This window comes from Monodelphis domestica, chromosome 2 (genome assembly GCF_027887165.1).
Source record: "Monodelphis domestica isolate mMonDom1 chromosome 2, mMonDom1.pri, whole genome shotgun sequence".
Taxonomy (NCBI): Eukaryota; Metazoa; Chordata; class Mammalia; order Didelphimorphia; family Didelphidae; genus Monodelphis; species Monodelphis domestica.
This window is the reverse complement of record NC_077228.1, coordinates 117,441,830-117,459,425: the sequence shown is the minus strand read 5'-3', so window position 1 is coordinate 117,459,425 and position 17,596 is coordinate 117,441,830. Positions and strand designations below refer to the sequence as shown.

At 37.7% G+C, this 17,596-nt stretch overlaps 1 protein-coding gene across 1 annotated transcript in view; it reads left to right on the top strand.

Moving 5' to 3' along the window:
- The window catches only part of KCNH1 (potassium voltage-gated channel subfamily H member 1), a 582,845-nt gene that overhangs the window by 331,002 nt on the left and 234,247 nt on the right, over positions 1–17,596 (top strand). Inside the window, exon 8 of the mRNA XM_056815882.1 lies at positions 13,147–13,346. Within this exon, the coding sequence (XP_056671860.1) occupies positions 13,147–13,346 (200 nt within the window). The remainder of the gene's footprint in view (positions 1–13,146; positions 13,347–17,596) is intronic.

Genomic DNA, 17,596 nt, shown 5'->3' with positions numbered 1-17,596 from the left:
GATTCAGAGAGGATACATAGTATGTCCCTATTTTTAATGTAAGCACCTCATCTTTGCTTAGTCTTTTATCATTGTTCATTTGTATTTAGCTTTTTATTTTTCTCTTAACTCTTGTGTTTGAATATTAAAGTTTCTATCTCATGCTGGTCTTTTCATCAGGAATGTTTGGAAGTCCTCCATTTCATTAAAATATAATATTTCTTTTTTCCAAATAAGTTATTCTTAGCTAGAAGCCTATATATCCCTTGCTTTCTGAAATATTATATTCCAAGTTCTCTGTTCCTTGATAACATTGGTTACTAAATCATCTGTGATCCTAACAGGCTCTCAGTACTTGATTTTTTTGTTCTTTCTTGTTGCATGCAGTATTCTTTCTTTGAACTGGAAGTTCTGGGTGTGGGCTATAATTTTTCTTGGCATTTTCATTTTGGTGTTTGTTTCAGTAGATGATTCAATTCAATTTTGACTCTGCCTTATCATTCTAAGAAGTCTGGTCAGTTTTCCTTTAAGATTTCTTGAGATAAGATGTCTAGTCTCCTTTTTGTTTATGGCATTCATATAGTTCAATGATTTTTACATTTTCTTCTTCTGTTTTCCAAGCCAGTTTTAGCTACAAAATAACTTTTCTTCTTTTTATCAGTTTTTTGATTTGGTTTTAAAATTTCTTTTGTTTTATTGAGTTTTTGGCTTCTATTTGGTCCATTGTAATTTTCAGGGAGGTTGTTGCTTGAGCAAAGTTTTGTAGCTTCTTTTCTTTTTCCAATTCTTTCAGCAATTGATTATTTTCCATTTTCCTTTCTAATGCACTCATTTGGTTTGTAAAAACATTTTAAAGTTCTTGCTTCATCTCTTATAGAAATTCCAGTTGAATTTGTGCCTTAACTGTATTTTTTCTTTGAGACTTTTTAGATTTTCTTCATTTTCTTTTTCAAGGTTTGTGTCTTGAGCATCCCTGTGACCCTAATAACTTTTTATATTGAATTTCTTTTCATGTTCATTTGTTTCATTTCCTCAGACTTCTAGTCTATAACTTTAGAGTTGATGTTAAGGCCAGACAGCATATTTCCATAGGCAAACTCTCAACTGTACCTGCCATTGAGTTCTTGGGATATTGAATGTTGTGAAATTCCAGGAGATCTGTAAGCTTTCAGTATTCTCTAAATGGTGTGATCTTGGGCAGTCTGATTGTTACTCCTTTGGTCTGAACTCTATAGGTCTCTTATTTGATTTTGAGTTGGGGCAACAGTAGATTGATGCTAGACTCAGTCACTATCATCCATAAAGGAAACTGCTGGTTTAGAGTAAGAAAATAATTTAGTCTCATCTTTGGGCTGTTACTTCTTCCCTGGTTCTCTCTCTACAGGCTTCAGACTGGCAGAGAGCCTCTGACTTGAGCCCCCAGGTTACTCCCAGAACTTGAGCTACCTTGTTGCATCTAGTCTCTGAATTTGCTCCTCTCTATACACTTCCATTATGGCTGCTCCTTTCTACCCTTGAACACCATCCCTAAGCACTGGTTCCTTCCACATTCTGACCTGGATTTGTGACCCAAAATTGGGTCAGTCGATACTCTAAGTCTATCTTCTCTCTCTCTGGAGGTGGATAGCATTTTTCATCATGAGTCCCTTGGAATTATTATGGATCATTGTATTGATTGTAGTTACTAAGCCTTTCTTAGTTGATTATCTTTATAATATTGCTGTTATTGTGTAAATTGTTTTCTTGGTTCAGACTACCTCATTCCATGTTAGTTCATGCAGGAACTGGAAGGTTTTCTTATAATGCAATAGTATTCCATTGTGTTCATAGGTCTTGTTTGGCCATTCCCCAATTGATGAGTAACCTCTCAGTTTCCAATTCTTTGATATCAAAAAAAGAGTTGCTAGAATACTTACCCTTTTTCTTTGATCTCTATGGTATAAAGACTTAATAGTGATATTATTGGGTCAAAGGGTATGCAAAGTTTTATTGCTTTGGGGACATCATTCCAAATTATTTTCCAGAATGGTTGGACAAGTTCACAACTCAATCAACAATGCCTTAATTTATCTAGCTTTCCATTTCATCTCTAGAATTTGTCTTTTTCTTTTTTTATTATGTTAGCTAATCTGAGAGTCAGTGGATAGAGTGTCAGGCCTGGAGTCAAGGGGAACCAGGTTCCAATCTAACCTTTCCTAGCTATGTGACCCTGGGCATATCATTTAACCCCAGGGCCTAGCCTTTACCACTCTTTTGCCTTAAAACTGGTATCAATTTTAAGACAGAAGGAAAGGATTTTTTTTTTAAAAGATGGTAGAGAGGCAGTATCTCAGGGTTGTTTTAAATTGCATTTCTCTAATTATTAGTGATTTGGGGCATTTATTTCATATGAATATTGATGGTTTTGATTTCTTCATCTGAAAACTACTTGTTCATATTTTTTACTATTTGACCGTTAAGGAATGGCTCTTATTCTTGTAAATTTGGCTCAGTTCCCTCTATGTTTGAGAAATAAGACTTTTCTCACAGAAACTTGGTATAAAACTATTTCCCCCAGTTTCCTACTTTTCATTTTAGCCACATAGCTTGTTTGAAAAATTAATTTTATGTAATTAAATTATCCATTTTAAGGCAGGCTATTTTAGTAGGCTGATTACATCTTTGTATTTTTGTGAAAATAGTTTTAACCTCTCAGACCTCTTGAAAGTGTCTTAGGGACCCCCAGGGGTCTTTGGATGACCCTATGAGAATGGCTGCTTTAAAGCACAAGGCTTCTGGAGTTAGAGCACTGGTATTTACCACCTGTATGATCTTGGTCAAGTAAGGACATCTCTGACCCTCATTTTCCTTATTGGTAAAAGAAGAGATTTGTACTAAATGACATCTAAGGTTCCTTCCTCCTCCAGTTCCTTCAACTTTCTTCAGGGGGAGAAGGTCCCAGAAAAGGTTTCATTGTGTTTTTAAGTGCCTCCACATTGATAAAGCCCTTAGACAGTTAAGACAGAACCACAAATGGAAGATGAGCTGAGTTAAGGATAACAGGCTTGTATAATGGATTTTTAAATTGTGTTATTTTAAATTGCTTTGTTAATTAGTTTCCCTTTGATGACTCATATCAGGGAAATATCAACTCAGGTCTCTCATTATAAAGTAACAAAGGTCCCAAGCTGCAAACCTGTAATCTAGGCCCAGTTTAGCCAGGTGTTTTGTAACTAACTAAATGGTATTTCTTTTTTTGCAATTAGTAAACCAACCAGCAGAAAATAAGTAAAAGTAGCAAATTATTTGGCGACCTTTTCAACCTGTGTCTGACCTTGGTGATTCATTTGCAAGAGTAATTGCCTGTGGAAATTGCTGGGCTTTTATCTGTGGTGCTATTAAAACACTAGTTGAAATGATGTGGCACAGACTTCATTGTTAATGGGTTACGGATGGAGTGGAAGACATTGTGGGTGAGCCGTCAGACGAAAAGCTGAAAATAACTTTCTGTCTCCCCTGGAAGAATTTTGCATGTTGACTGGCATTCACCAAGAAGACCATGTTTGAATGTGGTTCATGCATCTTGTGTAATTCTAGACAGGATCTTAAATGAAAGTTTTCAAATTCTTCATGACCTGTGAGTATGGTACAAGGGAAAAGATGATTAAATAGGAGCCAGAATACTTGGGTTCAAGTGTGACTCTTACTACCTGTGTGACCTTCGGAACTCAAATTTCCTCTTCTGTAAAATATGAGGCTTGGGCTCACATGGTCCCTAAACTCCCTTCTGGGGTAGTGAGGTGACATAGAGCACCAGACCTAGATTCAGAAAGACTCATCTTCATGAGATCAGATCTGGCCTCAGACACTTACTAGCTGTGTGAAGCTGAGAAAAGACTTAAACTGGGAAAAAACTTAATCCTGTTTGCCTCAGTTTCCTCATCTGTAAAATGAGCTGAAGAAGGAAAGGGGAAACTAGCGTACATTTGCCAAGAAAATCCCCAAATGGGGTCACAAAAAGTCAGATAGAACTGAACCACAACAACATAGTCCCTTCTGAAGTTAAATCTATGATCCTCTGTGTGTGTTCTCATAACTATAATATCTCAAAGGGAAGTAGTCCCACTTGTATATGAACCAGACTCCTTTTATTTTAACCCTTACCTTCTGTCTTAGAATCAATATTAATACTATGTATTTATTCTAAGGAAGAAGAGCGGTAAGGGCTAGGCAATGAGGGTTAATTGACTTGTCTACGGTCACATAGCTAGGAAGTGTCTAAAGTCTAAAGTTGTTCTTTTCTTGGTTGTGCTTGGTTAGCATTCTCTCTCTCTCTCTCTCTCTCTCTCTCTCTCTCTCTCTCTCTCTCTCTCTCTCTCCCTCTCCCTCTCTCCTTTCATCTGTCTGACTGTCTGTCTGTCTGTTTCTCGCTCCTCTCCCCTCTTTCATCCCTCTCTCTCTCCTCCCTTTCATTTGTCCTTTCCCTGTCTCTCTTTTTTCTCTGTCTCTGTCTCTCAATCTCGTCCCCCTCCCACTTGTATTTTAGTATCAATTCTAAGCCTGAAGAGCTACAAAGACTAGACAATTAGGGTTAATTGACTTGCCCAGAGTCACAAAACTAGGAAGTGTGTGAGGCCAGATTTAAATCCAGGTCCTACTGATGCCAGACCTGGGGCTGTATCCACTGTACTACCTAACTATCCACTAGACTCCTTCCTGCCACATTCCTGAAAAATGGTCATCCACTCTGGGCTTGCAAGCATCCAGTAACAGGGAAACCTGATCCCTCCTAAGGCAGCTCATTTTACATTTGGCCATATCTAGTACTTAAGAAGTTCTTCTCAGAAATAGAGTCAAAGTCTCTACCAGAAGGAGGATTCTGAGAAATTATCTTTATCTCCAGACTATACTTATCTCCAATATGGTGGGAAATAACCGGCTTACAGTGGGAAGAAACCAGGATATATTGGGAAGAAACTTGCATACAGTTGGAAGAAACAGATGTAGCTACTCTTATCCCCTCAGATTATGAAATTTACAGCAATGGATTTCAAATCATAAGAAACAAGAATTCAGAAATTAGTTGCTAGTTGCCATGCCAATGTCAACATTATCCTACCATCCACTCATCTATGCATTTGGACGAATAAGTAAGGCTGATGATGGACAGCATTCAATAAAAATACTACTTTAAAAGAATTGCAAATGCTATTGTAATAAATTTATCTGTTTACAAATATTTGTTATGACCCAGCAAAATGAAACAGCAGGTCAAATCTGACTTTTAGGCCACAGGTTCTTCCTCCTCAGTTTCATACTCAATCTTTTTCTACTTCAAAACTACATAATAGGGGCAGCTGGGTGGCTCAGTGGATTGAGAGTCAGGCCAAGAAACAGGAGGTCCTGGGTTCAAAGCTGGCCTCAAACACTTCCCAGCTGTGTGACCCTGGGCAAGTCACTTGACCCCCATTGCCTAGCCCTTACCACTCTTCTGCCTTGGAGCGAATACACAGTATTGACTCCAAGATGGAAGGTCAGGGTTTAAAAAAAAAACTGCATAACAACTTAATTTTGAATCATTTTAAAATGAGAATCATAGCCATCAGGGTCCTTAAGGATTTATCACATATGGAATTTAGAAATGCTTTCAGAAGGCTTTGAGTATAATATAACCTGAGGGTTGTTTGGTTAAGGGTTTTGTCTCCTGGCCACTGACATTTTATATAGTCAAATGGTAAATATTCAGTTCCTCCAAGTGATTAAAAGATCATATTACATACACACATACACACACATATATACAAACTCACACTGATCTTGGAGGTTAAATCTTTAACGAAAATCTCTGTATTTTGTTCATTTTTAAAAAATAATTGAGTCCCTGCTCTCAAAACAAGGTGGCAGCTTAGTGACTCAGTGGATAGAGTACCAGGTCTGGAGTCAAGGGGATTTGGGTTCAAATGTAGCCTCTTCTAGCTTAATCCCAATTGCCTAGACTTTACCACTTTTCTGCCTTATAAGTGATACTTTGTATCAATTTTAAGACAGAAAGTAACGGTTAAAAAAAATAAAGATGGCAGGTGGAAAAAGTCATCATGTTTAGCTAAGTGAAGAATTAAACTCTCAAAGCCCAAGAACTCTCTAAATTGGACAGGGCAATACTTTTACTTGAAGACTTGTAGTGAGGCAAAACCCAGCCCCTACCAAAATAGTTCATATCACTTTTAGATAGCTCTAATTGTTATTATATTCAGCCTAAATCTGACTCCCTGCTATTTCCAGCCATTTCTTTTCCAGTTTTCTGAAGACAAGTGGAAATCTAAACCTCTTCTCCTGAAGATGCTTCCAAATACTACTTTCCTTTTCTGGATAGAAATGTACAGAAAGAAACATTTCTTGGCCAATTCCTCAATCTGATTCAGGTATTAATTGACCTATCTATGTGGACCGTCTGCCTGTTGGTGGACATAGTTCTAAATCAGCCTTTTGGCTAACAAGAAGGGAAAGTAGTAATTATTTAAATAGCTCCCACTATGTGCCAGATCTTGTACTAAGCATGTTTACAAATATTATCTCTTTTAATCCTCAAAATATTCCTGGGAGCTGGGGGTTATTATTATCCCCATTTTACAGTTGAGGAAACTGAGTCAAACAGAAGTTAAGGGACTTGCTTGGGGTCACACAGCTAATGTTTGAAGCTGGATTTGGACTTGGGTTCTTTCTAACTCTAAGTCCAGTACTATTATCTACTCTGGCTGCCACTATGAGGATCTGAAGCTCATAGCTTTTAAGTCTGAAGGGACATTGGAGACCACATAGTCCAATCTGTTTTAAAGTGAGGAAACTGAGGTTTAGGGGAGTTAAAGGTCACACATGGGTAGTATGTAGTACATCTGGTATTAAAATTTGGTGCCCATGCCACTGTTGGTGCTCAGATCGTTGGATGGCCAAAGCTATTCTGATCCTTATAAGTAATTTGTAAAATCTATAAATCCCTGGGAAGCATCCTATTGAAGACCTCCAGCCTTTGGCCCCTGTGGAACTGCCTCTTTGTTCACTTTAGTTTTGGAATTGTTGAAACAGATGCTTAGGATTATGACCAAGTTCCCAGAGCATTGTTAGATAGGGTCAGTCTTGAAGGTGAGGAAGATGTCCAGTAGGGCACAATTAGATGATTAATAGACCCTTTTAGATGATTACTTTTTCTTATTTTTCTAATAAGAAATAGGCTTGTCAATTCTATGATTCAGGAAAGGTAGACTAATAAGCCCTATTCAAATGTGAGCTCCTTAAGGGCAGGGGATGTCTTTTGCCTCTGTCTCCCTAGTGCTTAGTACCATTTCTGGGTTACAACTCTGCTAGGCTTAAACTAAAGTAAATATTTGATTCCCCATAGATTTCAGATCCTTTTTCTTCCTATGGCCACAGGTCATTTAGGGTAGGCTGTATTTGGATTTTCTTTTTGCTTTCCAGTTATGAGTAATAGTTCTGAAAATGACCACAATTTAGAACTGGATGGGACCCAATGGATTCTCTGGTCCAAACCAGGAATTCTGAACAGGAATACTATCCACAGTATTTCTAGTATGCAGTCTTTTAGCCTTCACTCAAAGATCTTTAGCTCTACTGGGAACTCAATGCCTCCTATGCCTGGAAGACATTCCATCTTACCCCTGGCCTCTTAGAACCCTGAGGTCCCTTGGAAGTTCAGCTCAGGTTCTACCTGCTATTTGTGACCTTTCCAAATCTTCCAAAGATTACATTGTATTTTTTCTTTATATATTTTGTGTATATATGCATATATATATTTATGCATCATTTCCTCTGAGAAAATATGAGCTATTTGACAGTTCATTTATGTCACTGCTCCCTAAAGTGAGAGGCAGCAGAGTATAGCAGAGAGAGGTGGCCTTGAAGCCAGAAAGTCCTAGATTCAACTTTAGCCTCTAATGGCTATCCAACTTAGGCTAGTAACATGCATACAGTGCCCCAGGACTGTCTATAAACCAATAAATCATGGAGAAGATGCCAATTCACATTTGTTAAAGGACTTTCTTTATCTGAGGGTTCACAGGTCTAGTCCCAATCCACTGGGTCTTGCCATCAACCTTGCTGTGATACTCTCTGGGCATTTCTTCATGGCATATCTTTTCATGGGCATTTCCATCTAATCTAAAATCATCCCTGAAGACTTTGTCATCAGCTCTGCAGCAGCTGGCTTTGCCTTGCAGTTGTGTCCCAAGGACAACTAAGCATTTCCGTATGCCCTGCAGTTGCACTCTCCTATATGTGATGTCTTCCCTAATTAGAATATCAACCTCTTGAGAAGAGGGACTATATAGACTTTACATTTGCATCCCTGGCACTTAGTATAGTAAATACAAGGCATTTAATAAATGCTTGTTGGCTTATTGACTAATTATTAGGAAAGATTTTCTTACATTGAGCCTAAATTTGCCACCCATTACTCCTAGTTGTCCTATCTAGGTCCAAACAGAAGTCTAGTCCCTCTGCCATATGTCAACCTTTCAAATGCTCCAAGACAACTATTACATCTATCCTGCCCCACTAAACCTTCTCTTCTACATAAACATCCTTAATTCTTTCAACAGATGCTCATGTGGTATGAACTTGAATTATTTTGCCAACCTGATTATCTTTCCCTGGGCACTGAATGTGAATATGAATACAGATGTGTCTGGAAGTTTTTAAGTCTTTCTATGTATGTTTTTCCCCCCAGAAGGGCAGATAATCAGTCATTATTGTCAGTATTGGTGCTGGACTGACTCCTTGTATGGACGGGAGATTAGCATTAATTTTGATTTGGACAGTCATCTTCTCTGGGATGACATAGACCATTTCTTTCCAGCAGGAAAATTAGAAAACCATTGTTTCTTTTGAAATTCTTTTCTTCCTCCTTAATCCTTCAATATATGCATTACCTCATTTTCCTGCATGGGTAAGCTTACATTTCCGAAACATTATTATCTGTTAGTGGTACCTCTTTCCTTGAGCCATTGGCCCATCTGAGGAGGATCACACATTGGACTATGACAGTGCATGCTACACTCCATACCTATAGAGTCCCACTTCTCTGAATAGAAGGAAGGGAGGTGGTATATTTTCTGTTTATCTTTAGTGCTAAACTCAGTCATTCCAATTACAAAGCATTTAGTTTGAATTTTGATTCCTTATGTTTACATCCTTGTAGTCATTATCAAAAGTCATTATTACTCAATGACTAATAAGCATTTATTAAGCACCACTATGTGCTAGGCACTATGTTAATCTCTGGGAATATAAATATGAAAAAGACAATCTGCGACCTCAAGGGGTTTATAATCTAATGGAATAAGATAACACAAAAAAGAAAGGTGAAAGGAGGGAGTTATGGAGAAGGACAAGGGAAGTACCCAGTATGAGGGCAATGGTGGAGTAGTCAAAGAAGCACAAAATGAGTGGAGTCTGGTGGGAAATAAGATGTCTGAGATGTCTACTTTTTAATCAGAGAGGCAGAGAGCACTATGTATATTATATCTCTGTTTATTATATTATCTCAGTTCATACAAGTATTTCATGTCTTTCTGAATCTTTCATATCCATTCTTTATTATTCTATTACACTCATTTGTCATGCTTTTTTTTTTAAAACCCTTACCTTCTGTCTTGGAGTCAATACTGTATATTGGCTCCAAGGCAGAAGAGTGGTAAGGGCTAGGCAATGGGGGTCAAGTGACTTGCCCAGGGTCACACAGCTAGGAAGTGGCTGAGGCCAGATTTGAACCTAGGACCTCCCATCTCTAGGCCTGGTTCTCAATCCACTGAGCTACCCAGCTGCCCCCTGTCATACTTTTTTAACCATACTGAAATCCATGTTTCTAGCAATTCCAAAACATTTCTATGAATATTTTGGTGTATGTGAAAACTCTTTTTCTCTGTCTTTGATCTCTTTCAGACATGTGCTTGAGCAGGAGGAGCTCAGGATCAAGATTTACGGACATTTTTTAGTCTCCTTTTAAACATAATTACAAATTGCTTTTTGAAATGGTTAGAGCAATTTACAGCTTCACAAACAAAATAGTAATGTGTCTATCTTTCCATAATTCTGACACTGACTATTTCAATTTCTGACATCTTTGCCACATGAAGTAAAACTTCAGAATTGTATATGTGTATATGTATATATATGTGTGTGTGTATATTTATATATATATATATATGCATATATATGTGATTGGAAGCAAACTTTCATAAGATTGTAAAAAGTTTGTAATTATTAATCTGACAAGTATTTATTTACATTCATTTGACTTACCATCCATTGAGGGAAGGTCTTTGGTTTTACATATTTGTGTTCATTGCTAAGTATTTTGGATAAGAGAGCCTTCTCAGTCATATTTCTTTCTTTTTTTTTTAACCCTTACCTTCCATCTTGGAATCAATACTGTGTATTGGCTCCAAGGCAGAAGAGTGGTAAGGGCTAGGCAATGGGGATCAAGTGACTTTCCCAGGGTCACATAGCTGGGAAGTGTCTGAGGCCAAATTTGAACCTAGGACCTCCCATCTCTAGGCCTGGCTCTCAATCCACTGAGCTACCCAGCTTCCCACCTTAGTTATATTTCTTGCAAAGATATTCCTTCTGCATTGAGACTTTCCTCACAAAAGCTTTTCAATTCCATTTAAATAAAAATCACTTTTACATATTCTGATTACTTCTTTTCTTTAGTAAAAAGTTCTCCTTTCCATTATTGTCAAATGTATCCTCTCTAATAATTTTTATTGTATTAAAATTTAATATCCATGCCACATATACCATATTGAGATTAACATGGTAAATAATATGATATATTGGTTTATACTTAATTTCTGCCAATCTGCCTTCTAGTTTCCCAGCATCTGTTCCCAGATTGAGTTCTTTTTCAAGTAACTTATGTTCTCAGGTTTATTGAATACTGAGAAGCCAAATAATTTTTTTCTTATTTTTCTTTATCTAATCTCTTCTATGGATCTACTTTCCTATTTTTAAGCCAGTACCAAATAATCATAGTGATTACTACTTTGAAATATACTTTGAGATCTAGAAATGCTCTTCCTTCTCAATTTTTACTTTCCCCCCATTATTTCCTTTGAGTTTCTGGACCTTTTTGTCCCTCTAAATGGATTTTTAAAATTATTTTGTCTATCTCTATAAAGTACCCTCTTGGTAGTTTGATTGGCATAGCAGCAAATCTGTAAATTAATTTAGGTAGTTTCATTTTGTTATATTGTCATTGAAATATTAGAGAGATGAGTAAAGTTGGGGTTTCTTTAAATATGAATGGAATCTCAGATGATTGATGGGAGAGAATTTTCCCAAGGAGCTTTGGAAAAGACAGTTGGTCCAATGGCTCTCTTTTGGGCTGACCTGGTTCAAGGAAGGTGGTCGAAAGAGAGGCTCTGCAAGTTTGAAAAATCTTGGTGAATTCATATGCTAAAAAAACTATCTTATCAGGCCATAGAAGTGATGGAGATTGTTGGGTGCAGTACCTGTGCTTACCCCAATAGGAGGCAGCAAAGTCTGACCTATTAAGTAGAGTAGGCAGTGGAAGTTTTGACCAACTAGAAATAAAATCTTAGCAGCAGGAAAGATAACCCTGTCTTATTTTTCTCTATTATAAGTTTATATTTTAGATAAGGATAGATAGTTAAGGATTTTGGGTTTTAGATAAATAAGAAGAGAGGATAGCCTCAACCTTGTTTGAGGGAGAAGCTGGTCCTTATGGATGGTTATGGGTGGTTATAGATAGAGAATTTTATTATTATTATTATTTAATATATAATATATATAATATATAATAATATATACAATATATATTATTACTATTAAAGAACAGGGACCTTATAAAACATAAGAATACTTTTCTATCTCTTTTTTCCTTTTACTTTCCCTTCCTTAAATTTTTATACCTACAATAAATAGAATTTTATATGACTGGCCTTAGCCAGAATTCTTAGACTGATTTGTGAAGCCATCTTTCTCAACAGTCAATCCAGCAGCCTGTCACTTCACTCAAAACACAGCTTTTGATAATATCCAAACCAATACCAATAATCAATAAGGGTTCAAAATTCTTTCCCATCAATCATCTCTGAGATTCCATTCAGATTTAAAGAAACCCCAACTCACTCATGTCTCTAATGTATCTGTCAATAAATTTTGATAATTAATCCTATTTCCTAATGAACTCTTAATTAATTAATGAATATTTCTCTACAATTATCTGCCTCGGTTTTCTTAAAAGAAAAATGTGGATTATAATAGCACCTACCTCTAAAGTTTGTTGGAAGGATCACATGAGTTCATTTTTATAAAGCACATAACATCATACCTGGCACATAGTAGGTGCTTAATAAATGCTTGCTTCCCTCCTTCTTTGGGTAAAGTAAGCAAACTACTTACCCTTTCTGTCTCAGTTTCCTTATATGTGAAATGAAGAGTTGGACTTATTTCCAGGATGAACCCAAGGTGGAAGTTTGAGTCAAATAAGGACAAAGGCTGGGTCACTGCAGACATGCAAATTTTATCATGGCCAGAAGAGGGCTATTGGATCCTGTGAGGGTGGATGATAAGCATGGAATTGGGGTTCTAGAGAGCTCACAGGCCCAAAAAGAATCTAGCTGAAGAGTGTGGTTAGGGGGCTAAAATCCCTGGTCAATTGGATACGAGAAAGTGCAGCTGAGACATTAGTCAGGAATCAAGGAACTAGGAGAAGCATTTAGTTGATAAAATTGGAGGTTAAGGTATAAGTAAAAACAAAGCCAAACAAAATAGGGGTGAACTAACCAGATAGCCACTTTAGAGATGAATGTCAACTCTTGAACCTGGCTTTTATCTATGATGGCAGGTAGCTACTGTATCAGGGACGAATATCTGAAGTTTTAAAGGGTTAATAGTTGATTATGTCTATGACTTGAGACTAGCTGTTCAAATCTTCTGAATTTCTCCTAGTCTTCATCCTGCTACTTCATGATGCTCAAGCTTACCAGTTTTCCAAAATGTTTGTAGTTTTCAAGGTTGTGAAGGGAGTTACTGTGACCCAAAAGCCTGACTTTCTCACCATTTCTCTGGCATGTTTTGGTAAGAGCATCTCACTTCTGGACTTTGTTTTAGAAACCACTCACATATTTTCTTTTTTCCTCTCTCCCACAGCCCTCCTGTATGCCACCATTTTTGGGAATGTGACTACCATTTTCCAGCAGATGTATGCTAATACCAACAGGTACCATGAGATGCTCAATAGTGTTCGGGACTTCCTGAAGCTCTACCAGGTGCCAAAGGGACTCAGTGAAAGAGTCATGGACTATATTGTGTCCACTTGGTCTATGTCCAGAGGAATTGATACTGAGAAGGTAAGAGATTAAGAAACTACTTGTCATTTAACTTTCTCCATTGCATAATATAGGGTGTCAATTAAATGCAATTCAACCAATATTTATTAATCAACCAATAATTATTAATAATTATTATTATTCCTTTCCACACATTGTGTGGTCTAGCTACACAAGCCTTTTTGTTGTTTCTAACACATGCCATATTATTTCCCATCTCTATATCTTCAAACAGGGCATTTTTCATACCTATAATACACTCTTGCCTCACCTGTACCTTTTAAGCACCCTCTTGTTTCCTTCCAAGTTCAGCTCAAGCTCTGCCTCCTATATTAGGCTTTTCTTTTCTTTTCTTTTCTTTTCTTTTTTAGCCCTTACTTTCTATCTTAGAATCAATACTATGCATTGGTTCCAAATCAGAAGAGTGGTAAGAGCTAGGAAGTATCTTAGGCCAGATTTGAACCTAAGACCTCCTGTCTCTAGGCCTGGCTCTTAATCCAGTGAGCAACCCAGCTGCCTCCTATTTTAGGCTTGTTCTAATCCCCCCCTCCCCCCCCATTGCTAGTATCAGTCCCTTGAAACACATATTCTTATATGTGTATGCATTGTCTTCCCTGATAGAATATAACATCCTTGAGGGTAGAGCTTTTTTATTTTTATTTGTATCCCAAGTACCTCCCATAACACCTAGTACATAAAAAGCACTTAATAAATGCTTGATGAATGATTGATAAAGTACCTACTGTATTCAAGACTTTAGAGATATAAAGACAAAAGCCAAATATGTCCTGCCCTTAAGAAGCTTACATCCCACTAGAATAGAATGTATATACAAATGAGTTGAATACAAGATTATACTGTACTTTGGGATCAGTTGAGTAGCTACTCTGGGCCTCAGCTTTCTCATCTGTGAAGTGGGGATAATGATAAAAATCCCTATCCTGATCTGAGAATATGGTGTGTTAGATTTATATCATTAAATTATTTGATGACAAATGTGGTCAAATTGCATACTAAAGTGTAAAAAAGAGTGAAAAATATTCATTTGAGAAAGGTATAGTCAACTCCTTTACAGGTATGGATTAACCACTTTGGGAATGATTTTAAAATAAATATTTAGTCTTAGCCACCTTCTCCCTGTCGCTCTTTAGACTTCCTGCTCTAGTCAATGTATGCCCAGGGAATTAAAATTGTATTAATATTAGGCTGAGCTTAGCATTGTTAAAAAGACAAATCTTCTATAAACATATGGTAGAACATGTTTACAGAAAGGCAAATATGAATGGCTTTGGATTATGTGGATGACTACTTCTCTAATATGCGTGACTGAGAATGGGAGAGGTGAAACAAATTGAATATGAGCACATCCTCATCCTGGGGGAGTAGCATTTTGGCTGTGATTGTGATACATCATATTATTTATTCTCAAGACATCTAGACCAACTGTAGAAAGAAAAGAAGAAAGATCTGGGAAGGTCTCTTCCCATTTTACAGATAATTGAAACAAACAGTGAGCTAATACTTTTTCATTGAGAGCTTAGATTCTTGACTTCCCACCTAGTTTCTTTCGGCTCTTGCTGACATACTGTCTTTAGATCCTCAAATTAAGCTGGAGAAAGTTGCCAGAAACTGATAAAGAAAAAAGAGTCATGTTTCAGTTAGCAGAGGATAGGAGAATATTACAATCTGCTGTCCAGAGAAAAGATCTTCCTTACCCTCCATGCTAGGACTATGTGGGCTAGATAGAGCCTATGTGGAATAGATGGCATGGAGACCATTTACTCAAGGTTCTGTCCTTTTGGGTAAGATTAAGGTAAGTGGGATGTAGGCAGAGAGCACCTAGTTCCACTACACTTAACTTTCTTTTTTATTCTCTGAACCTTTGACAAGCAGCAAGGAAAGATTCCCTAACATGGTCATGAGATTTGTATTAAGAACCTTATCCTGTGACCTCTTCTATGCAGAAAAGGAAAGAACTGCACCCTCAGGCCCTAAAATCCAACCTGGTGGCATGACAATTGACCTGGCCAACCTTCTTTGTCAAGCAAGGTTAACTTACCTGGAAAACAGTCTATTGGAAAGTATTTCTGTAGTGAAAAAAAGACCATGTCCTCATCCTGATTCCTTTTCCCAGTTTTTTTCTCCTTCATATGTCTATACTGTGTTCGATAATTAGGAAGAATGTTAGAAATGGGGCTATATTGGAGTCGGGTGACCAACTATTGACAGTTTGCTCCAAGAGAGCTATTTGATATAAAAGTTCATTTCACCTTTTTAGCTTTCTTCCCACTCTGTTCATTGAAGTGCTTGGATGACATGACTTTTTAGGCTTTTATAGCTTCGATTCTAGATAAGATGGCCCAACCTCCCATGCTGACATAACTCTGTTAATGTTTGGGGTCTTTAAAGTAAATCAAGGAAAGTAACCCCTATAAAGCTAAATAGAAAGGAAGGTTGGCTCAGGGAGCTCATAGGTGAAACCCTTATTTTATTTGAGAGAGAGAAAGATAGACAGACAGAGACAGAGAGAGAAAGTAAAAAGGGAGGAGAGAAAGCAAAAGAGAAAGTGACAGAAAGAGAAAGTAAGAGATAAAGTGAAAGTAAGAGATAGTGTGAGAAAGAGAAAAAGAGAAATTAAGAGATAAAGTTAAAGAGAAGATGCGGAAGAAAGTGAATGAGAGAAAGTGAAAGAAAAAGAGAAGAAAAAATGAAAGAGAAAATGAGAGGGACAGAGGGGGCGTCAGGGAGTTGGGAGGTTGGGGGTCAGGGAAAGAGAGAGAAAGAGACAGAGAGAGAGAGAGAGAGAGAGAGAGAGAGAGAGAGAGAGAGAGAGAGAGAGAGAGAGAGAGAGAGCAAGAGCAAGAGCAAGAGCGAGAGCATAATAAGCACTTGGAGGCCAAGACTAGCCTGGATGAGATTGACTAATAGCAATGGTAGTCCATAAATTCTGCCTCCCAAACTCTCTTGCCTCTCCCTCCCTCACAGCTATATACAGAAGACTTTGACAGTGCTGCCCATGAATAAAACATCGTTTCACCACCAAGGCCTCTGTTGGCAGCAGCTGCTAGGTAGAGCAATGGTGCTTGATCCTGGGAAAACCAAATATTTAAAGGTGAATTCACCTAGAAGATAAATCTTGGTTCCAAACCAGTGGGCACAGTGCTGACATGACATGCTGAGTTTTCTTGCATATGATATGCTTGAAGAGAGGAAGCCCTTATTCAACTTTCTAAGTGTTGTAGCTTGTTTTTCATGGCTTTTCATCTCTCCCACTCCCCACCCCCATATGTAATCAGTTGCAAAGTCTTGTTGATTCTCTTTGTATAACATTTCTTACAACATACATGTGTTGGCTAATATTTAATAACTGGATCTCCAAAAAAGAAAAAGAAAAATGTATGCACAACACACTTTTAAGTTTAATGTGCATGATTACCATTTTCTCCAACCCTTTCTTAAGCCTGGAACATAAACAAAGCAATAAATCAAATGCTGATTTATATAGCACTAGCCCAATGAAGGTGTAAATGTTCATACTGAAAGTTTATTAATTGGCTTACACTAGCCAGTGCAAGTGGGGTTCCAGCACATCCTTGTTTACATCCATCCTTTTTTCCCAACCAAACCCAAACCACCCTAATTCAGTCCTTCATCACCTCTTCTCTGGTCTATTGCAATGGCCTGGCAACTGGTGCCTCTGTGTGTGTGTGTGAGTGTGTGAGTGAGTAAGAGAGAGAGAGACAGAGAAGAAAGAAAGACAGACAGACAGAGACAAAGAGACAGACAGACAGGGTGCATCAGGTCTCTGTCTCCTCTTCAATCCATCCTTCACACTGCTGCCAACTCAGCATTCCTAAAACAAAGGTCTGTCCATGTAACTCGTTGCTTAAGGAACTTCAGTGATTCCTTTGTGCCCCTTGAATCACATACTGATGTTTCTATTTGACACTGAAAGCCTTTTATAGTCTGTCTACAGCCTTTCATTCCTGGTGTGTCACTCCTTGTCATGCCCTCTACCTTCCAAGTAAACTGGTCTATTTGTTGGTCCATATACACATTACCTTACTCTTTGCCTTTGCACAGGCTGTCCCTCATGCCTGGGATGTTTTTCCTACTCATCTCTACCTCTAAGAGTCTCTTGTTTCTCTCTGGGCTTATTTGATGTATCTCTTCCTATAATTAGTTTTTCCTGATTCCCCTAGGAATGATGGTCCCTAAGATATCCCACTACCACAGTGCCTGGCACATAGTGCTATTTATTTACTTATTTA